Source organism: Solanum lycopersicum, chromosome 7 (assembly GCF_036512215.1).
Source record: "Solanum lycopersicum chromosome 7, SLM_r2.1".
NCBI lineage: Eukaryota > Viridiplantae > Streptophyta > Magnoliopsida > Solanales > Solanaceae > Solanum > Solanum lycopersicum.
This window is the reverse complement of record NC_090806.1, coordinates 66,072,237-66,095,772: the sequence shown is the minus strand read 5'-3', so window position 1 is coordinate 66,095,772 and position 23,536 is coordinate 66,072,237. Positions and strand designations below refer to the sequence as shown.

The 23,536-nt window shown below is 39.4% G+C and overlaps 2 protein-coding genes and 3 pseudogenes across 3 annotated transcripts; 2 read left to right on the top strand and 3 right to left on the bottom strand.

Moving 5' to 3' along the window:
- Window positions 1–3,937: 3,937 nt before the first annotated feature.
- LOC101261634 (G-type lectin S-receptor-like serine/threonine-protein kinase SD2-5) lies at window positions 3,938–6,603 on the bottom strand. The gene has a single exon (XM_004243203.5). It carries the CDS (start codon window positions 6,601–6,603, stop codon window positions 4,099–4,101), a length of 2,505 nt encoding a protein of 834 aa, XP_004243251.2. The 3' UTR covers window positions 3,938–4,098.
- A 1,673-nt stretch (window positions 6,604–8,276) lies between these two features.
- Window positions 8,277–11,298, bottom strand: LOC101261932 (G-type lectin S-receptor-like serine/threonine-protein kinase SD2-5; annotated as a pseudogene).
- A 9-nt stretch (window positions 11,299–11,307) lies between these two features.
- LOC101262226 (G-type lectin S-receptor-like serine/threonine-protein kinase SD2-5) lies at window positions 11,308–14,431 on the top strand (annotated as a pseudogene). The gene has a single exon (XR_011210824.1). The product of XR_011210824.1 is annotated as a G-type lectin S-receptor-like serine/threonine-protein kinase SD2-5 (transcript).
- A 179-nt stretch (window positions 14,432–14,610) lies between these two features.
- On the bottom strand, window positions 14,611–20,389 carry LOC101252604 (disease resistance protein Roq1-like; annotated as a pseudogene).
- A 651-nt stretch (window positions 20,390–21,040) lies between these two features.
- On the top strand, window positions 21,041–22,745 carry LOC101252902 (G-type lectin S-receptor-like serine/threonine-protein kinase SD2-5). Its single transcript, XM_026032231.1, has 2 exons — window positions 21,041–21,057; window positions 21,116–22,745. Exons 1-2 carry the CDS (start codon window positions 21,041–21,043, stop codon window positions 22,743–22,745), a joined length of 1,647 nt encoding a protein of 548 aa, XP_025888016.1.
- Window positions 22,746–23,536: the final 791 nt, after the last annotated feature.

The window sequence follows — 23,536 nt, the reverse complement described above, 5'->3', positions numbered from 1 at the left end:
CCCTTCATAGCAGGGAATTACGGCATAAGGCTAACGGCACAAGTACGGACATACAGCCTTCCGGTCTGTTCACCAGTAGCGGAAAGGGAAGGAAAAACGGCGGAAAGAAAAATAAGCCGATGTCGAAGGGTGCAAAGCCGGATGATGTTTGTAATTACTGCAAGGAGAAGGGACATTGGAAATTTGATTGTCCGAAGAAGAAGAAGCAATCGGAAAAACAATCAGTGTCTGCTGCTGTTGCTGAAGAAGACACCAATTCTGAAGAAGATATTGCCCTAGTTGCGGATGAGCACACTCATCATTCAGATGTGTGGGTTCTTGATTCTGGGGCATCCTATCACATCTGTCCTAGGAGAGAGTGGTTCACGACTTATGAGCAGGTAGACGGAGGCAGCATCTCGATGGCCAACAGTTCTGTCTGCAAGGTGGTTGGGACAGGCTCGATCAAGATAAGGACACATGACGGTAGCTTCTGCACATTGAACGAGGTCAGGCACGTTCCATTGATGACGAAAAATCTGATATCTCTCAGTCTTTTGGACAGCAAGGGATTCAGCTGGTCGGGAAAAGATGGAGTCTTGCGGGTCTGGAAGGGTTCAAATTTGATTCTGAAAGGTGTCATGCGTGGTACTTTGTATTTTCTACAAGGTTCCACGGTTACAGGTTCAGCCCGTGTTGCATCGTCAGAATTTCACCAGAAGGATATGACTAAGTTATGGCACATGAGACTTGGTCATATGGGTGAAAGAGGGATGCAAATTCTGTCAAAGGAGGATTTACTTGCTGGTCATAAGGTTAAGAGCCTAGAGTTTTGTGAACATTGTGTTTTTGGAAAACTACATCGCAACAAGTTTCCAAAGGCCATTCATAGAACAAAAGGCACACTTGATTATATCCATTCTGATTGCTGGGGTCCATGCCGTGTTGAGTCTTTGGGAGGCTGCAGATTTTTTGTGTCCATTATTGATGACTACTCAAGGATGACTTGGGTGTACATGATGAAGCATAAAAGTGAAGCCTTCCAGAAGTTCAAGGAGTGGAAAATTTTGATGGAAAATCAAACAGGGAAGAAGATCAAGAGGTTGCGAACTGATAATGGGCTGGAATTCTGTTGGTCTGAATTTGATCAATTCTGTAAGGATGAAGGGATTGCTCGACATCGCACAGTCAGAAATACACCACAGCAGAACGGTGTAGCTGAGCGGATGAATCAAACACTTCTGGAGAGAGCAAGGTGCATGCTCTCTAATGCTGGGCTAGATAGAAGATTCTGGGCAGAAGCGGTTAGTACAGCTTGCTACTTGATTAACCGCGGACCACATACAGGCATACAGTGCAAGACACCTATGGAGATGTGGTCTGGAAAAGCTGCTGATTATTCAAATCTGAAAGTTTTTGGTTGTACGGCTTACTATCACGTCAGTGAAGGTAAGTTAGAACCAAGAGCTAAAAAGGGAGTATTTGTGGGCTACGGAGATGGAGTGAAAGGTTTCAGAATCTGGTCTCCAGCAGAAAAGAGGGTTATTATGAGCAGGAACGTTGTCTTTGATGAAAGTCCTCTGCTTAGAACCATTGTGAAGCCTACAACTACGTCAGAAACTGGGAGTCTTGACAAACAGGTGGAGTTTCAAGTCATTCAGAACGAGAGCGATTTAAAGGAACCTGAAGAGGAGGATCAAGAGCCACAGACTGAAACTGATATTCCAGAATCTATGCCATCAGATATCCATCAGAGTATAGCTCAAGATCGGCCAAGGAGGGTTGGAGTTCGGCCACCTACGAGGTATGGTTTTGAGGACATGGTGGGTTATGCACTGCAGGTTGCTGAAGAGGTAGATACATCTGAGCCGTCTACTTACAAAGAAGCCATTTTAAGTTCTGATTCTGAAAAATGGTTTGCCGCTATGGGAGATGAGATGGAGTCCCTACACAAGAATCAGACATGGGATCTGGTCATACAGCCTTCGGGGAGAAAGATTATTACTTGCAAATGGGTTTTCAAGAAGAAGGAAGGGATATCACCAGCAGAAGGAGTCAAGTATAAAGCCAGGGTTGTTGCCAGAGGTTTCAACCAAAGAGAGGGAGTGGACTACAATGAGATCTTCTCACCAGTGGTCAGACATACTTCCATCCGAGTGTTACTAGCGATAGTTGCACATCAGAATCTGGAGCTTGAACAACTTGATGTGAAGACAACGTTTCTACATGGAGAGTTGGAGGAAGAGATATACATGACTCAGCCGGATGGTTTCCAAGTTCTAGGGAAGGAAAATCACGTCTGCAAGTTGAAGAAGTCCTTATATGGACTTAAGCAGTCTCCAAGGCAGTGGTATAAAAGGTTTGACAGCTATATGGTGAAGTTGGGCTATACTCGGAGCTCATATGATTGTTGTGTCTACTACAATAGGCTCAATGATGATTCATTCATCTATCTGGTGCTTTATGTAGATGATATGTTGATAGCTGCAAAGAAGAAGTATGACATTCAGAAGCTGAAGGGTTTACTTAGTGCTGAGTTTGAGATGAAGGATCTGAGAGCCGCTCGGAAGATTTTAGGGATGGAGATCATTAGAGACAGAGAGAGAAGGAAACTTTTCTTGTCACAGAGAAGCTACATTCAGAAGGTCTTGGCGAGGTTTGGCATGTCTTCATCTAAGCCCATTGATACCCCCAGTGCTGCCAATATCCATCTCACTGCCATGTTCGCTCCACAGTCAGAAGAAGAGAAGGAGTATATGTCACGAGTCCCTTATGCCAGTGCCGTAGGAAGTTTAATGTATGCTATGGTCTGTACAAGGCCAGATTTAGCACATGCAGTCAGTGTAGTGAGCAGATTCATGGGACAACCAGGGAGAGAACATTGGCAGGCTGTGAAGAGAATTTTCCGGTACCTTAGAGGTACATCTGACGTTGGTCTCATTTATGGAGGTGATACTCAGTGCTTGGTTACTGGCTATTCTGATTCAGACTATGCTGGAGATGTTGACACAAGAAGATCGATGACTGGCTATGTGTTTACCCTTGGAGGATCTGTCGTCAGTTGGAAGGCAACTTTGCAACCTACAGTGACTTTGTCTACTACGGAAGCGGAGTACATGGCCTTGACAGAGGCTGCAAAAGAAGGGATTTGGTTGAAAGGGCTGGTTAGTGATCTTGGTCTGCATCATGATCAGGCTACGGTGTATTGTGACAGTTTGAGCGCAATTTGTCTAGCCAAGGATCAAGTCCATCATGAGAGAACCAAGCATATTGACGTAAGGTATCATTTTCTGAGAAGTGAGAAGAGAATCAAGGTGAAGAAAGTAGGAACTGCTGATAATCCTGCTGATATGTTCACAAAGCCGGTTCCACAGAGCAAGTTTCAACACTGTTTGGACTTGCTCAACATCAGAAGCTGTTAATTGCCCTGCGGGGCAACTCTGAGGAAGAGGGGGAGGCCTGGCACTATCATAGTGCGTCTGAAGAATCTGTTCGGAGAATTCAAGTCAAGGTGGAGATTTGTTGAATGCCTTGAATTGGGCCCAAGCCTGTTAGGGCGTAGCTTAGCACTATATATAGACGCTATGGGAAACCCTATTCTGTAATTCTGTTTTTGCCTCTCCATAATAAAACTGCTCCCTCTCTTCCCGTGGACGTAGCCAATTTATTGGTGAACCACGTAAATCTGTTGTCTTGTTTTTCGCGTTTATATTTTCTCGTATTATCTCAAATTCCGCACAACATTTTTGTATATTGCTATTTCCCTGTTATGAGGCCATGTGGATTATTAGTATTTTTCCCTCACAAAAAAGAGGCAAACTTGGCATCAGTACTCTGATTAGGACATGAACTGTGAACTACCATTTTGAATAAAGCTTACAGCATACTACCATTTTGAATTCAGTAGCTGCACCACCGCGTACAATATTGAGTTAACATGAACTGTGAAGCCTCTATCTGATAGTAACATGAAGCTCGAAAAATCAATATAGAAGTTACTGAACAATACATTTCATGAATTATAAAAAGTTATGCTAGAATAGGATATGTTGCAATATTTGATATTACACAACCATATGTATGTTGGTTCCTTCAAAGACAAAATCTTAAGCATCTTGTTTACCTTGGTCCCGATAAAATTGAAGGAAATTTTGAACTGCTAATGACTTCCCTCTGTTGGTTGCCTGCCCCAACCTCAGGTACATGTGTGAAATCATAATTCAAGTTGGGTTCAACAGTCACCAAACCTTCCAATGCCTTAACCACCAATGACATGGAAGGCCTCTTGGAAAAATCGCCCTGCAGACACCATGCAGCGAGGCTCATCATTTCAGTCACTGCTTCCCTGTGGAGCTGCATATCTTCGTTGTTTTTGTCAACCATATCCATGAGCTGCTTTTGTTCCGCTTTTCTCCTAAATACACTTAGCAAATGGACATCTTCTTCATCAGGTTGGGACCAATCCAAATTCTTTCGCCCACACAGAATTTCCAAGAGGACAATTCCAAAAGCATAAACATCAACTTTCTCAGTGATTACTGAGCTCAACCATTCAGGGGCTAAATAACCCGGTGTGCCTCTCATTCTAGTCACAACTTTGCTTTTGTCTTTCTCAATTAGCTTCGACAACCCAAAATCTGATATCTTAGCATTGAAGTACTGATCTAGAAGGATGTTTTGTGGTTTGATGTCCAAATGAATTATCTTTTGGCTGCAATCCTCATGTAGATACGCTAACCCTTTGGCGATATCTGATATTATCCTCTGTCTTGTGCTCCACGTAAGCCCATTTTGTCGGTTTTCATGTGTAATCCACCTATCCAGCGATCCATTCACCATGTACTCATAGATTAGAAGCCTGTGGGTTTTTTCGGCACAAAATCCAATGAGTTTTACCAGATTGATATGGTGAATGCCACCGACCGCCTTTACCTCTGTTAAGAATGATTCCTTTACTTGACCTACACCATCCAGATGCTTCACAGCTATTTTAGTGCCATTTCTCAGTGTTCCTTCATAAACACAGCCAAATCCTCCTTCCCCCAGCTTTCTACTGAAATCTTCTGTAATTATTTTTAGCTCATTGTAAGAAAATCGAGTTAGGATTCCGGGTAAGATTGGTGCTAGATCCAAAATATCCGCAGCCTTTCTGGACTCATGTGTCCTCTTTCTGAAAATAACAAAGCAAGTAGCTATGCTTAAAATTATCCCAAAGAAAGCTGCAAGAGTAGATCCTATTATCACTTTGAAAGGTCTTGATTTCTTTCCTCCAGGAATGATTAGAGACTGAGTCTGCGCCTTTGAGGAATTCTGCACCTTAAGAAACACTGTATTGCCTCTTCCTTCATCGCTGTCTCTGAGAGAGAAAACTTCATTCAGTAACAAACAGTTTCCTCTTCGAGTCCCATTCCAACCATATCTAAAAACAGCAGCTTTGCAAGAACAGTTACTCAGACAGGCCCTTTTGCAATCTTCCAACTTTGTCTGCCCAAGCCATAATTTGCTCGAATTTAGTTCCTGATCAATGTAAAATGAAAAATATGTAGTATTCTTGAGCTCTACGAAACTATGATACTGCGAGGAGTTGCAGTTAACGGAAGTCAGCTGTGAACATCCAAGATCTGGTTTCCTCTCAGAAAATGGCCTGAAGAAGTTTTCCTGTGACGGACAAGTACATTGCCCGTTATTTGTACAAATGCTATAACTTCCACATACCATTGGGTATGCACATTTATCTACAAATCGTGGCAAAAGGTCAGATACAACTTCAGACCATTGGTATACCTTTATATGTCCATCAGGACCAATCTTCATGAATTGAGCTGTCGAGTTAGTAGGATAGTGTAAAATAGTAAAGGTTTGACCATTAAAACTGTAATAAGAACTATCAGCATAGTATGAAGTGTAGTAATATTGAGGCGGATTAGTATCCATGTAAGCAGCCCAGCTTCCATTGAGAACAGTAAGAGCAAACAAACCTTGACTCCGATTGGTTGCTGAAACGCTTGCTACGATCTTCCGGCCAGAAACCAAACTTTGCCCTGGAAGCAAAGAATCCGTAGGATGATCAAAAGACTGCCAAATTATGCGCTTTCTCTTATCAAAGAGCACAAGATTTCCCATTTCTGTTAAGTTTAAGCCAGAAACAGATTTCCCAATTGTATCAGTGGACCAAACAAGAGTGCCATCAGAGTCTGTCAAGACCAAGTTGCCATCTTGGCCTAGTTCCAAGGTTGCATTGAATTTCACTGGACGGTTCCTGTTAGCAGACCAAACTAACTGGGGTTCATTTACTATACCGTCCTGCTCGTTGTATTTGTTGTGATACAAAACGATACCAAGAAGGCATTCTGTGGCATTGTACCTGCAGTAGAAGCCATAGAGGAATCGTGGGCCAGCATTTCCCCGCTGAAGTATGGGCATTGAGAAGCCATCGGTGGTGGAATTAATAATAAGAGACGGCCTATTGATCCATAAAGAGGAAAGTCCGGCATGCCCTGCAGTAGAATTCGGAAGACTGATGTTGTAGTGTAGGAAAGATTGTGATATAACAAATCGAGACAAAGATAAGAGGAGATAAATGAAGAGAAGGATAGGAAAACACATTCTCTCTTCTGCAAACATTGTTTCCTAATCAAAATCAATAAAATATATGGATTTTTTTTGTGTATAGTTGAAGAAAGATATGAGCATACAGAATATCCAAAGTGATATCTGTAATTGTAATTTTCTCCATAAATCAGTTCACATTAACCATAACAATCGGATGATAAGCTTTCCTCACGTCCAATCCACAAAGTAAATGAAAGTCCTAGTGACTTCGACTTGTCTGCAAGGTTGAACAACAACGGAATTGTAACTTAGAAATGGTCAAAATGGTCCCATCAGTGTAAAGATTGTGACATTGATATTTATATTTGCTTTGGTTTCCTTTAGGAAGAAAAGAGACTGCATTTTCCTATATTCTTCTATTTATTATCTTTAATTTGTTACTGTTGGCTGCTACATAACAATTTGGTTCAATTGTTATTTATTGAAAGCTGAGGTAGTCATATTCGAGCTAAGTATCTAGCGTTAAACAGTATCCTGCTAGCTTTCGAATCAAACTGTATTTTACATGTAGGTCAGCTAGCATCTTCCAGTAGTTCATAATGAATGCTGTGGCTAGGAATACTTTTGAAACGTGTGGAGTTCAGTTATGCCCAATTTTGTGAATCATTTACTGTCAAGTCAAAAGGAAATGTTTCCCAAATCACACGTCTCACTTAACCAATTGGAAGATAACATCTGCTTGATTGGAAGTCATCGTATATCAATATGGGAATGGTTCTTATGGAAGACTCATAGTTAATGAGGAGGAAAGTTCCGAAATAGTGAAATTAACTTGGAAAATGATAGCATGAGGAAGATTTTTTTTTGTTTTTGTATTGATTAGGCAAAGATTGAAAAAGATGGAAGATGGAGATAAATAAGTCACTATTCATTGATTAAGGAAAAAAAAAAACAAGTCTTGTTAGAAATATCTAAGGCGGACCCTTGATAATATCATCACAGCTAGGTTATGAAGAGGATGGAAGAGGGATCGAGATACATTTCATAGCATTAAAATAACTCCACTCTTACATAATCACATTACTAGGGAGTCTATATAGGTGCTGAAGAATAATTCTAAACTAAATAGTTTAACACACATACGATGTACTAGCCTACGTTAAAATCATCAAATCCATGCACCTCAAATGCAGAGGAGTGAGGATAAGAAGCATAACATGAAGTAAATGAAAGTCGTAGTGACCTTGATTTGTCTGCAATAACGAAAATTATAACTTGGAAATGGTCAAATGGTCCCGTTAGTGGAAAGATAGAACCCGGCCCCATTATTAAAGTTTGAAAAAAGATAGCACATTGAAGAAGTTTGTTTGAGGCCCCTCTCTGTATTGACTTAGACTTTGGAATTTATGGCACATCCCATTCAGTGGAAAGTGCCCAATAATTCCAAGTTGAATGTTAGTAACTAAAGATCCACTAATAGTTCATCTGGTTTGTGTAAACTTTTAACTACTAAAATATAATGAGTTCAGTGGTAAAACGTGAAATTAAATTGTGGATTTGGAAAATGATTGCTGGAAAGAGTGTTACAACTTACAACTCAACAGAAATGACAGCACGGAAGCTTTTGGAAAATTAAATGTTCTAAGATTAGATGAAGAGAAATAAAGATTTTCCGATAGCATAACACAATAAAGCTGACAGCATACTTATACTCGCACATGAATTGAGATCCCTCTACACGATAGTAACATGAAGCTCAAAAATTTAATATAGAAGTTACTGAACATTATGAATTATAATCTCATACACTGTAAAAAAGTTATGCTAGAATTGAAAATGTTGGATATTTGACATTATGCAGCAATAATTGGTTGCTTCAAAGACAAAAACCTATGGATTTGTTTACCTAGGTCCTGATAAAATTGAAGGAAATATTGAACTGATAATGACTTCCCTCTCTTGGTTGCCTGCCCCAACCTCAGGTACATGTGTGAAATCATAATTCAAGTTGGTTTCAACAGTGACCAAACCTTCCAATGCCTTAACCACCAATGACATGGAAGGCCTCTTGGAAAAATCACCCTGTAGACACCATGCAGCGAGGCTCATCATTTCAGTCACTGCTTCCCTGTGGAGCTGCATATCTTCGTTGTTTTTGTCAACCATATCAATGAGTTGCTTTTGTTCCGCTTTTCTCCTAAATACACTTAGCAAATGGACATCTTCTTCATCAGCTTGGGACCAGTCCAAATTCTTCCGCCCACAGAGAATTTCCAAGAGGACAATTCCAAAAGCATACACATCAACTTTCTCAGTGATTACCGAGCTCAACCATTCAGGGGCTAAATAACCCCGTGTTCCTCTCATTCTAGTCACGACTTTGCTTTTGTCTTTCTCAATTAGCTTCGACAACCCAAAATCTGATATCTTAGCATTGAGATATTGATCCAGAAGGATGTTTTGTGGTTTGATGTCCAAATGAATTATCTTTTGGCTGCAATCCTCATGTAGATACGCTAACCCTTTGGCGATATCTGATATTATCCTCTGTCTTGTGCTCCATGTAAGCCCATTTTCTCGGTTTTCATGTGTAATCCACCTATCAAGCGATCCATTCACCATGTACTCATAGATTAGAAGCCTGTGGGTTTTTTCGGCACAAAATCCAATGAGTTTTACCAGATTGATATGGTGAATGCCACCGACTGCCTTTACTTCTGTTAAGAATGATTCCTTTACTTGACCTACACCATCCAGATGCTTCACAGCTATTTTAGTGCCATTTCTCAGTGTTCCTTCATAAACACAGCCAAATCCTCCTTCCCCAAGCTTACTGCTGAAATCATCTGTAATTACTTTCAGCTCATTGTAAGAGAATCGAGTTAGGATTCCCGGTAAGATTGTTGCTAGATCCAAAATATCCGCAGCCTTTCTGGACTCATGTGTCCTCTTTCTGAAAATAACAAAGCAAGTAGCTATGCTTAAAATTATCCCAAAGAAAGATGCAAGAGTAGATCCTATTATCACTTTGAAAGGTCTTGATTTCTTTCCTCCAGGAATGATTAGAGACTGAGTCTGCGCCTTTGAGGTATTCTGCACCTTAAGAAACACTGTCTCGCCTCTTCCTTCTTCGCTGTCTTTGAGAGAGAAAACTTCATTCAGTAACAAACAGTTACCTCTTCGATCCCCATTCCAATTATATTCAAAAACAGCAGCTTTGCAAGAACAGTTACTCAGACAGGCCCTTTTGCAATCTTCCAACTTTTTCTGCCCAAGCCACAATTTAGTCGAATTTAGTTCCTGATCAATGTTAAATGAAAAATATGTAGTATTCTTGAGTTCTGTGAAACTATGATACTGCGAAGAGTTGCAGTTAACGGAAGTCAGCTGTGAACATCCAAGATCTGGTTTCCTCTCAGAAAATGGCCTGAAGAAGTTCTCATGTGACGGACAAGTACATTGCCCATTATTCGTACAAATGCTATAACTTCCACATACCATTGGGTACGCACAGTTATCTACATTTGGCGACAAAATGTCAGATACTTCATTCCAATCAACTACAGACCATTGGAATACCTTTATATGTCCATCAGGCCCAATCTTCATGAATTGAGCTGTCGAATTAGTAGGATAGTGTAAAACAGTAAAGGTTTGACCATTAAAACTGTAATAAGAACTATCAGCATAGTATGAAGTGTAGTAATATTGAGGCGGATTAGTATCCGTGTAAGCAGCCCAACTTCCTTTGAGAACAGTAAGAGCAAACAAACCTTGACTCCGATTGGTTGCTGAAACGCTTGCTACGATCTTCCGGCCAGAAACCAAACTCTGCCTGGAAGCAAAGAATCCGTAGGATGATCAAAAGACTGCCAAATTGTGCGCTTTCTCTTATCGAAGAGCACAAGATTTCCCATTTCTGTTAAGTTTAAGCCAGAAACAGATTTCCCAATTGTATCAGTGGACCAAACAAGAGTGCCATCAGAGTCTGTCAAGACCAAGTTGCCATCTTGGCCTAGTTCCAAGGTTGCATTGAATTTCACTGGACGGTTCCTGTTAGCAGACCAAACTAACTGGGGTTTATCTATCATACCGTTCTGCTCGTTGTATTTGTTGTGGTACAAAAAGATACCAAGAAGGCATTCTGTGTCATTGTACCTGCAGTAGAAGCCATAGAGGAATCGTGGGCCAGCATTTCCCCGCTGAAGTATGGGCGTTGAGAAGCCATCGGTGGTGGAATTAACAATAAGAGATGGCCTGTTGATCCATAAAGAGGAAAGTCCGGCATGCCCTGCAGTAGAATTCGGAAGACTGATGTTGTAGTCCAGGAAAGATTGTGATATAACAAATCGAGACGAAGATAAGAGGACATAAATGAAGAGAAGGATAGGAAAACACATTCTCTGTTCTGCAAACATTGTTTTCCAAAATATATGTAATCTCTCTGTTGTGCCTTTTTTTGGGATATAATCTTTAGACTTAGCATAAATCTGTTTTAAATTAAATATGGTTTCTTTTTCAATCTTTGATTACTAGAAAGGCATCACATTTAATTTCTTCCATTCTGTTGACTTCCAACACTATTTTCAGCAGCCAACTTTGACTATAACAATGATTTCTCATTGCATTTTCTATTATCAAGAGAGTTGACAAATTCTCATAACTGCATTAGTTTCGATTTCTCAACTAAATTGATACCACTCGTTTCTAAATTCATGCACGCGGGGTACAAGAAAGTAATATATGAGTTTTTTTTTCTTCCATTTCTTTGCTGAACAAGTCAGCTGCTGGAAGAGTGTATAAGTCAACAAAAGTTTAGGAGATACAGAAAACATATCCAAAAAAATTTCTGTGAGGCCCCTCCGGTCCCGTTTTGACTGGACAAGGATTTGACCAGTTTTTGGGGTTAAGTAGGCCTAAGGGCAGGTCCGACCTTAATTTTACTTTTTCCTTTCGAGACATCCAAGCTAATCGAATTTGAAGATATGGAACTCGAAAGGTTTCTCAACATTAATGAAATATATAAATCATATTCATGCTTTATTGTTAAAGGCGTCACAAGGTTTTCTTTCAACTTTTAATAGATAAAGTGAAGTCATTTGATATAGTCAAATTACAGCTGCTGGAAGTAGTGTTAGAAGTTACCAAATGCTTAGAAAGTGATATCACACGGCAAATATTTAAAATTTTGACTTGGTATCTTTTTCTCATTCAATTGTTCACAAAAAGGCCATATCCCAGAATTAATTTTCTAAGAACTTTAGATTTTGTAACAAAGATATGATTGCAGAGAAGAGAGTGTATCTTCCTATCCTTCTCTTCATTTGTCTCCACTTTTTTTCATCTCGGTTTGCTTTCTCGCAACCTTTATGGAACTATGATGTCAGATTTTTGAATTCTACTACTGGACTTTCCAATTCTTGGATCAATATGCCATATGTTAGAGTTTACAATACCTCCGAGCCTTCTGAAATGACGCCTATTATTCGGAGCAGAAAGAATAGCCCTCAGTTTCTCTTTGCCTTCTATTGCCCCCTTATAACTAACAGTACCACAGAATGCCTTCTTGGTATCCTTTTATATTACAACAGATCCGACGGGGTTACGAGTACTCCCCAGTTAGTTTGGTCTGCTAACAAGAACCATCCAGTGAAAGTCAATGCAACCTTGGAACTAGGCCAAGATGGCAACTTGGTCTTGACAGACTCTGATGGCACTCTTGTTTGGTCCACTAATACTACCGGAAAATCTGTTTTTGGCTTAAACATGACAGAAATGGGAAATATTGTGCTCTTTAATAAGAGAAAGCAAGCAATTTGGCAGTCTTTTGATAATCCAACAGATTGTTTGCTTCCGGGACAGAAGTTGGTTTCGGGAAGGAGACTGATAGCAAGCAGTTCAGGATCCAATCAGTCCTTTTCTTTTACTGTTCTTGATGGAAGCTTGGTGTCTTCCATAGATACCAACCCACCTCAGTATTATATCGCTTCAAGTGGGGGTGATGCTCAAAATAGTCCTTTTTACAATTTTGACGGTCGAACCTTTACTGCTCTACAAGACCCTTATACATCCCAATTCATAAAGCTTGGGGCTGATGGACATTTAAGGTTATACCAGTCGGACACATATGATTGGAAACAGTTAGGTGAGGTCATGAATTCAGATCTAGGGAACTGTGGGTACCCAATGGTGTGTGGAAGATATAGCATTTGTACAAATGACGGGCAATGTAATTGTCCGGTAGAAGGAAACTTCTTCAGGCCAATAAATAGGAACCCCGATCTTGGATGTTCACAGCTAACATCCATTTCTTGCAACTCTTCACAGTATCATAGTCTTATAGAGCTCAGCGATACAACATATTTTGCATTTGAGATCAACTTTTACGCAAGTTCAAACATGTGGTTCGAGGGAACAAAGATGGAAAATTGCAAAGCGGCCTGTTTGAGTAACTGTTCCTGCAAAGCTGCTGTTTGGTCTAAAACTCTAAGAAAAAACTGCTTATTACTGAATGAAGTCTTCTCACTTCAGGACAACTGGTATGGTACTGACAAGACAAAAGTTTTTCTTAAGGTGCAGAATTTCGCAAAGGCTCAGTATCAGCCGCCAATCGTTTCTCAAAGAAAGCAATCAAGACCTCTGAAAGTGATTGTAGCATCTGCTCTTGCAGCTTTAGTGGGAATAATTTTAAGTATTAGTGCATGGTTTGTTCTTTTCAAAAAGAGGACACTGTCTGTCAAGGCTGGGGATCTTCTGGATTTAGCACCAATCTTACCGGGAATCCTAACTCGATTCTCTTACAATGAGTTGAAAATAATTACACAAGATTTCAGCAGAAAGCTCGGGGAAGGAGGATTTGGCTCAGTATATGAAGGAACACTGAGTAATGGCAACAAAATAGCTGTGAAGCGTCTGAATGGTGTAGGTCAAGTAAAGGATTCATTCTTAACAGAGGTAAAGATAGTTGGTACATTCACCATGTCAATTTGGTAAAACTAATCGGCTTTTGTGCTGAAAAAGATCACCGGGTTCTGATCTATGAGTACATGGTAAATGGATCACTGGATAGGTGGCTTTCTCATGAAAATCAAGAAAACGGGCTTACATGGCTTACGAGGCAAAAGATAATATCAGATATCGCTAAAGGATTAGCTTATCTTCATGATGAATGCAGTCAGAAGATAATTCATTTGGACATCAAGCCACACAACATCCTCTTGGATGAGAACTTCAATGCTAAGATATCTGATTTTGGGTTGTCGAAACTAATTGAGAAAGACAAAAGCAAAGTTGTAACTCGAATGAGAGGAACACCAGGGTATTTAGCTCCTGAATGGTTGAGGTCGGTGATCACTGAGAAAGTAGACGTATATGCCTTTGGAATTGTACTCTTGGAAGTTCTTTGTGGGCGAAAGAATTTGGATTGGTCACAGGCTGATGAAGACAATGTCCATTTGCTTAGTGTTTTTAGGAGAAAAGTAGAACAAGAGAAGCTCATCGATATGGTTGACAAGAACAACGAGGATATGCAGCTCCACAGGGAAGCAGTGACGGAAATGATGAGCCTCCCAGCATGGTGTGTACAAGGCGATTTCAATAAAAGGCCTTCCATGTCATTGGTGGTTAAGGTACTGGAAGGTTTGGTGTCTGTTGAAACCAACTTGGATTTCAATTTCACAAACCTAACTGACAACCAGAAGATGGAAGTCCCTATCAGTTCAATACTGCCTTCAGTTTTATCTGGACCAAGGTAAATAATATGTTTGAGAACTATGATAATAATTCTAGTGTAACTTCATAAATGTAATATTCAGTAACTTTGCATTAGTTTTTTGAGTTCATGTACTATCTTGTAACTTTTACTTCATTTTTTTTTAAAAGCTCTTATATTTCTGTTCAATCAGTTTAGTTTGATTTTATTTCTTTTGTTCCCACTTTTTGTAAGACTAGTTTTTGGACACGTGCTTTGCACATGCGTTCATATGAATTTTTATAGATAAGTTAGAAGAGCTAATATTTCATGGAAATATATATGTAATGAGTAATAAAATGCAACAATTAGAAAATAAGTATATAGACTTTTGACAATAAAACATTCATAGAAAACTAAATTAAGAAGCCTGATAGAGGAAAAACACAAAAAGAGAGTAAAAATCTGAGTTCTTATAAGTACAAAATCAGTACATGATTCTCTGAGTTCTTATCGACTCCTTCTCCCATTTCTAAGTAGCTTTCAAGATTATAATTATGTTTCTAAGTTGAACAAATTCATATGCATTTCAGCTTCATTTCTTTCCCTGTTGCCATCAATTCTCATACACAAGACGCACTCCCATACCTTTGACCACTACATCCTTATGAACTTCATCATGGAAACCAACCTCAAGCTGAATGTAGTTATTATAATTAACATCCTTCGACGTCCAATACGGGTGAACAGGTAAATGGGCTGGAAAAGTATCACCTAAACCAACAGTTTTCACTTCCTATTGAGGAGAAAGAAAACCAAGATTCGCGCCTCAAACCGTCATGGCTTGTGAACTTAAACCATACCTCAGGTCCTTGGGAATTTCTTAGGAATTTGTCAGTATGGAAATTCATGGGACCGTCCCACTTAAATTTCCTTAAAATGAAAGGATTTATCATGTCAAAAACAGCACAAACAGCAAACCCCCTGAATGTGGGTGTGAACCAATTTTTGGGCAGGGCTACTGAGATTGATCCAGTCCCTGAGTTCTTGTATGTAAACCACTCCGGAATTTCCACACCAAGGACGTACATCCTAAATAAGCCATTCATGAATAGTACCTGCATGCACCGTGAAATGAATGCTATTGGAGTACAAATACAAAAGCCTCTCCAGTCGTTTTATGTTTTCCATGTTTTGGCTTGGAAGAGTACTTACCTTGTCCATCTGCTGTTTATTTTTTACAAGTTGATGACATTTTGTGAATGAAAAACTTCAAGCAACATTGGATATTTGGTTAGTTGATCAATACTCATCAAAGATGTGCATTCATCGGCATATAGCCCTGTTATACTTGGAGGAAGTTCTGGTAAACTCTCAAGCCTCCTACAACCAGCCAATGCAAGGAATTTAAGATTAGTGAGACGACTTACGGTTGCAGCTGCAATATTGGAAAAATTGTTACCGTCAAGAATCAATCCCTCCAAAGACGGTAAGAACCCAAGATTACTTAAAATGCCTCCGTCTGAAATGTTGCAGTCACTAAGATCCAACATGATCAATGAACAAAGACCCGACAAATTCTGAAAATTTACACCCATAGACTTCTGGCCACGACTTGAGCTACTTACTTGTGAACTCAAAGCAGTACATCCACGGAGATATAAATGTTTAAGGTTTTTAAGAACAGACATTGAGTATGGAATTGTTTGGATGGCTGTGTGAGTGAAGTGGAGCTCCTCTAAACCAACTAAAAGTCCCAAATCATCTGGTAAATTTTTAAGTTTTGAGCATCCAGACACATCAAGTGTTTTCAAACATTTCAACCTAAAAATACTGCTAGGTAGACTCTCAAGATGCTTGCAGTAACTTAGATTTATTACACCAACTCCTGGAAAGTTCTCAACTGATGCTGGTAGCTCACTCAAAGCAGTAGCGTGTTCTGCTAAACGATTCATTTTCTCTTCTATTTCCGGGAATGTTCTTAACTTTGAGCAGCCTGAAAGAACGAGAATTTCAAGCTTTTCCAATCGAATACTCTTTGGTAGGGTCTTTAAATTTCTACAGTTCTTCAGATTCAGAACGAGTAGCTTTCCAAGATCTCCAATAGAAAAATTGATTTCTACCAAACTTGTGCATTCTTCAAGGACCAGTCTTTCAAGATTAGGTGTAACGGAAAAATCTGGCATCCTTATTAGCTTCTGTGAATGGCTAAGGTTCATGTACTTCAGTTTTCCTAGATCCTTTGAGGTTCTTCAAAGTTGTATGATGCGGCTTTTTTTCAATTTCAAACTAACAAGTTGATCTCCCTTAAAGCTATTTGGCAGACTTTTCGAAGGATATCCATGCCAATCAAGCCACCTCAACTCATCAGGAAGAAACTCAGGTCCCTGGCAAACATATGCATTCCGGAATTTGAGAAACCTCAGACTGGTCATCTGCATGAAGGCCTTGCCACCAAAATTAACTTCTTCTTCATTTGTCAGGTGCAGCAAAATGCCTTCGATCTTGTCAGTGCCCTAATAAGCAAGAGTATTAAAGGCGGATGCTTAAAGGAAAATAATGTAAGAAGGAATAAGTTCACAACTACGTACCAAATTTCTTTCAAGTACAGGACAAATATCTTTGCGCTTCCACAACCTACTACATATTCTTGGATTGTAAGAAGCTTCCCGATGAACAATGTGCCATCCCATTTCTTGTATCAATTGGTGTATTATAACGCGACCTTTTAATATAGTGATCAAACATTTGTCCATGAGTACTTTAATCCCAATGACAGGGCTAAAATGAAAACTCTCAAGTATTCTGGTCACTGAATCTTTCCTCTTCCCTGAAAAGAAACATGCAATGTCTAAGAATATCTTTTGCTCAGTATTGTGGAGAACAGTGAAACTTAGTTCGAGTTTCTTCAAAATTTCATTTTCTGGGATTTGTTTCAAACGCTCCACTTGACTTATCCATTCACCAAGCCTCTCCCATACAAGAAACTGCCAAGGACTTTCAGGGCTAGGGGGAGTCCACCAGTATGCTCTATCACTTGAGCTGATTAGATCCTCAAATTCTTTGGTAGGGTAGTTTTTCTTGAAAGCATGTTGTTTAAAAAGTCGTAAGCTTTCATATTTGTCTAAAGTTTTCATTCTGTATATCTTTTCAGTCTCATACTTAACAAGCAGGTGTTTGTCTTTGGTTGTTATGATGATTCTACTTCCGTCACCAAACCATTCACGCTTCCCTGCTAGCGCGTCTAATTGATCTATGTGATCAACATCATCCAGAACAAGAAGAACCTTTTTGTACTGTAGTCTTTGTTTTTGCATATTAGCTCCTTCAAACGAATCGTTGATCCTTAGTTTTTTTACAACAAGGATCTCAGAAAGAAGTATCTCTTGCAAGTGCTCTAGTCCCTGCTTTGCTGAACGGTCTCTGACTTCATGAAGAAAACATGCACCTTGAAATCGACTCCGAAGGTTATCATAAATAACTCTTGCAAGAGTTGTCTTCCCCACTCCGCTCATTCCCAATATTTCAAGAAAGCGAACTCCACCAGACCCTATGCCAAGCATTTTATATACTTGGTGCATGTGTGACTCCATTCCAACAAGATTTCTAGCATTGCTTGCATGTCTTTGACTACCCAATCTAGCCATTATATCTTCCGCAATTTTCTCTATGACTCTAGCTTCATGTCTGCATACCACAAAAGATGATAAAAAATGTTTATTTTTTTGGCCCTTCAGACAACTGTGTGTGTGTTTGCCTAAATTTCAATAAAGCAGGAGTTTCCTCTTTCTCGATTAGATCTAAATGATTTGTAATTATAACCATGCCAAACCAAATGTACAGCAGAGATGGTTTAAAACAAGTTCCCTGAAGCCCGTCTTTTCCATGAATTTCTGAATTCCCACAAGCTGTTGAGACACTGAATTTATTTTGGAATATAATGAGGCATACAGAAAGATATAAGGGATCAATGAGTATTTGGCATTTTGCAATGCTTTGTAGTAACAATGTAGCTGAGGCTGAAGCTGCAGCTTTCGGACTGCAAGTTAGTTGCAGATATGATCATGGAGCTTGCAAGTATGGGTAAAGAGAATTTAGCAAGGTGAAGTGAGACATCGTTATAGAGAAGCAAAATTTTGTGGATGATGCATTAACCAACTTTAGATCTACAAGTTAACAAACAAAGACGGAAAAAGAATTATAGGCTGATTTAGAATATAAACAACTACCGAGTACATCAGTTGGTATACTCCTTTTTTCATCTTTACTTATTTTGAGAGCTTAAATGTAATGAAGGGGAATTGTATTGATAGGGAGAACTGTCATAACATAGATTTGGAATAGTAGTTCATCGCAGAAATAACATGAGCCCTGACAGACTATTTCCCATTGAAGTGGAAGTGATTGATTTAGAGGAATGAGAGGCGGTGACTGGAAAAAACTGTTCATCGAATCTTTGACTATTTCGCGAAGTTCATGAGCATAACTGAACATCTTGGGAAAAACTGTAGATCAAAAAATTCTTCCAAAGTTTCACCTAATTAGACCTAACCCTGACCAATGGTCATCAAAGTCTAAACATTTTGGTTAGAGAAAGTAACAGTACATAATTACATTACAGTCCATGATCTAGTTCTGTGATGCAAAACAGAAATGGACTAAGTATTTAGAGTAACATACGACGATGAGTTTGGTTTCATGATCGATACTTACCCATTGGAAGTATTTGGCAAATCCCAGCCAGAAATATTAGCTGCTTCCACCAGTGCTGCCCTCCATTTTTGCACCTTATCCTCCTGGAACCGGGCTTCATGTTTGCTAAATGCTTCTCCAAACATGGTTTTTTGTTTCCTCACTGTTGATGGATCTACATCATAGAACACCGGAACAACAATTTGTCCTTTCACATTCTTGCACTCCATGATCTTTGTCAATTCATCTAAACACCATGTTGAATTAGCATAGTTTTTAGAGAGTATGATCAAAGCTATCCTTGACTCTTCAATTGAACTCTCGAGTTCCGGAGAAATGAACTTTCCTTTCTCTAGTTTTTCATCATCTTTGAAGGTGTTATATATGCATAGTGATGACTTAAGCTGACTTATATATATTTTAAGCTTCCATTGATATGGATTTGCAATAGTATTTTATTTGATAGTTACCTACTCCCTAATATGATTGTCCCTTAACAATACAATAAAAAAAGTAACTTTTTTTTTGAATTAACAATCTTAAATAGGGATGTCTTGAAAAATGTAACAGAGAATGACCATAAGAAATTATAAATAGATGAGTAATTTTACTATATTATCTTTGAATATAATAAATATAATGTCTTATAAAATGTAACGGAGAAATGACTATTAGAATTAATGATAACTGTAAATTAGGAACTAAGTGTAAAATTATCCATTGATTTCATAAAGTGGACAAATATTGTGGGATATCCCAAAATAGTATAGTGGATAACTTTTGTTGGATTGAGGGAATGACTAAACCAATTATGTTGATTTATTAAATCTAAAAATCACATCAAACGAACATAAAGTCGATTTTTTTGGGTTTTATTTTAGTCGGTTCTTTAGATTTTCCATTTTTTAAAATTAAAAAAAATCATAAAAAGTTTGCGTGTGGGAAGGATCAAATACACATCTACATCGGACCTTTTTAGTTGAATTATAATTATTTTTTTCACTACTTCCACAAATCAGACAGTGGCGGAGCCAGAAATTTCGCCGAGGGTGTTCAACCTTTAAAGAGTCAATATTTTTTTTAGCAGAATGGGTACACAAAACCTTTTTTTTACGGATGAGTAGGTGCACAATAATTAAAATTTTCTGTGTGTTTTTGTTCAAAAAGAGATTTGTATTTAAAAAATACAGCTAGTGGGGATCAAACCCGCGACATCTATAGATAAATAAGTGTGCTTACCGCTACACTATCTACCTTTACCGTGTGTGAAGAGTGTTCAATTTATTATACATTCAGATATTAGACTATATTTTGCTACCCGATATAATTTTTTAACGAAAGGTGTTCATTTGACCACCCTTACTAGGTTGTAGCTCTGCCACTGAAACCAGGGCAAGGTTTTAACGGGAAGTGCAATCTGACAACAGGTTTTTCCCCTCCCTCATGAAGAAGCTTTTCAAATTGAGTTAAGCCCATGTGTCCGAGTCAAGTACATTTTCGTTTGGGCTCCCTATCCGGTTTATTTTTGTTTGGGCTCCCAATCCATACTCCAATTAGTTGTGGAAATGAATGGGGGTGTTGCTAAAAAAAATGTAGTTTCTGCTAATGAGGGTCTCATTTTTTTTATTTTATTATTTTATAGCAATAAAGAAGCAACCTGGAACCTGTAAGAATAATAAAAAAGGGAACGCTTATAGTGTCCATTAAAATAATAGGATAAAGGAAGACATTAGTCTGTATTCCCACTTTGCTTTAAAATATTTTAAAGTAAATAATTATATCATATTTATCCTTCACGTGTAAAAGGGAATATCCACAACATGATCACTTTATGTTTGTGAAAAGTATCATATGAGTAATGACAATAATATTTATGAATTTCTTTAAACGAATATACTGTTTGAGAAAAAGCTACTGAGTTTGGTATCATCGAACGTGTATCTGTGCTTGTAGCTCCGCCCCTGATTGAAAGTCGACAAAACTTTTGTAAAAAAATAATACCACATGGAATGAAAGTATTTTTGTGTGGCCGCTCTCTTGTATTGACCAAAGAGACGCGTTCCCAAAAGAAAGGCATTATTAGAACACCAAAAAAGGATTAGATTTGAAACATTTTGTTAGTAAGAAATGATTGCAGAGCAGAGGTTGTGTTTTCCTGTGCTGTTCATCATTTGTCTCCACTTTTTGTTTGCTTCATCCCAGATTTCGCGGCACCATTTATTTGAATTCTACTGTTGGACTTTCCACTTCATGGACCAACAGGCCGTATTTGTTAGATGCAGATTCCTCATATGGAATAACACCCATCCTTGTGAGTGAAAATGATGGAAATAAGTACCACTTCTGTGGCTTCTACTGCAATGATGACCAAAGTGTTGAATGCCTTCTCGGGATCTTCATTGCATTCCCCGATATCGTTTCTACTGAGATAAAGTTAATGGATCCCCAGTTGGTTTGGTCTGCTAATCGAGACCGTCCAGTGAAAGCCAATGCAACCTTGCAGCTAGGCCTAGATGGAAACTTGGTCTTGGCAGACTCTGATGGAACTTTTGTTTGGTCCACTAATACTACTGGAAAATCTGTTTCTGGCTTAACCTTAACAGAAATGGGGAATCTCGTGCTCTTTGACAAAGCCAATCGCATAGTTTGGCAGTCATTCGATCATCCTACAGATTCTTTGCTCCCGGGGCAGAGCTTGGTTGCTGGGAGGAAGCTCGTGGCTTGCGTTTCAGAAACCAATCTGAGTCAAGGTTTGCTTTCTCTTGCTATTCTCAATAGAAGCCTAACCACTTACATCGATTCCGATCCACCTCAGGTTTACTTTACTTCAAGAAGGCCAGCTAGTACGTATTTCAGTTTTGATGGTCAAGCACTTACTGCTCCGCCATACTCTCGGACATCACCAGCTGAATTCATGAAGTTTGGGCCTGATGGACACTTCAGGGCATACCAATGGGATGAGAACAGATATAATTGGAAAGACATATCTGATCTTTTGCTTAATGTATATGCACAGAATTGTGGTTATCCAATGGTGTGTGGAAGATATGGCATTTGTACAAGTAACGGCCAATGTAGTTGTCCGTCAGATCAAAATTTCTTTAGGTCATTAGATGAGAGGAAAAAAGATGTTGGATGTTTACAACTGACATCCATTTACTGCAACTCTTCCCAGTATCATAGTTTCGTAGAGCTAAAAAATACAACATATTTTGCATTTGAGTACAATCGTGAAACAATTCCGAGCAAATTTTGGTTTGGGGGGATAACGTTGGAAGATTGCAAAAGGGCCTGTCTAAGAAACTGTTCCTGCAAAGCTGTTGTCTTCGGATATGATGTTGATGAGACTAGAACTGGGGCTTGTTTATTACTGAATGAGGTCTTTTCCCTCGTAGACACCGATGACAGATGGCACAAGAGAGTACTTCTTAAGGTGCAGAATTCCTCAAACACACAGAATCAGTCTGGAGGAAAAAAATCAAGACGTCACACAGTGATAATCGGATCTACTCTTGCTGCTATATTTGGGATAATTTTAAGTATCACTGCTTGCTTTGTTATCTTCAAAAAGAGGACACAGGATTCCACAAAGTCTGGGGATTTTATGGATCTCGAACCAAACTTTACGGGAATGCTAACTCGGTTCTCCTACAATGAGCTAAGAATAATAACTGAAGATTTCAGCAGAAAGCTCGGGGAAGGAGGATTTGGCTCAGTATATGAAGGAACACTGAGTAATGGCACCAAAATAGCTGTAAAGCGTCTGGATGGTCTAGGTCATGTGATGGATTCATTCTTAACAGAAGTTAACATAGTCGGTGGGATTTGTTGACACCCAATTTTGACCCGCATCGGTATAAGTTAGTTAGTTTTATAAATCTTGCGAAAATAAAATATATGTACATATATGTATATACATATATGTATATGTATATATGTATATCTTATTCCCAGGCCCAATTACCCCTCAACCCAACACTAACTTAATTCCTTTCAACTCAACACTGTCAAGCCCACTCCCAATTTCAGACAATTAGTTAATTTCCAAGCCCAAACTCTTAACAGCCCACTTCATTGCTTTTAAACAACAACCCAACCCAACTTAAAATTAACCCCCAGGCCCAAATCCCCTTCAGCTTTTAAAATACCCGCCCACTACATTAATTCGACCCGCCAACCCGACCCATCCCTTCTCCCCTCTTCTCCACCCCTTCCCCCACACGACCCCATTCCCAGGAAGAACAGCACCCCCCACGCGACCCCCTCCCCACGCTCTCTCCTCGCTTTCTCCCTTCCTCTCATCCCTCTCCCCGTGCTCTCTCCCTCAACCCCGCGTCTCCCCCACGCTCGCTCTCTCCTTCCCCTCTCGACAGAAATCCGGAAAAACAGACCGACTCCTGCAAACGCCAACAACCCCACGCTCTTCTCCTTCCATCTTTCTCTTCGCGTGAATCAGACGGAAGCGCAGAGACCCATACGCTGTCGAGTAGGTCTGCGAGGTGTCAATTTCATCCTCTCCAACACGCCTGTGCCATGTGAAGTTTGACCGAAAGTGGGATTTAGTTTCGAATTCAAAAGGAGAAAAGGGGGGGCTAACGCTCCTCCGCTATAAAAACCCCTTTT

Excerpts from the sequence above, each read along its gene's own strand:
- LOC101261634 (XM_004243203.5), bottom strand. The coding sequence starts at position 6,603 with ATGTTTGCAGAAGAGAGAATGTGTTTTCCTATCCTTCTCTTCATTTAT.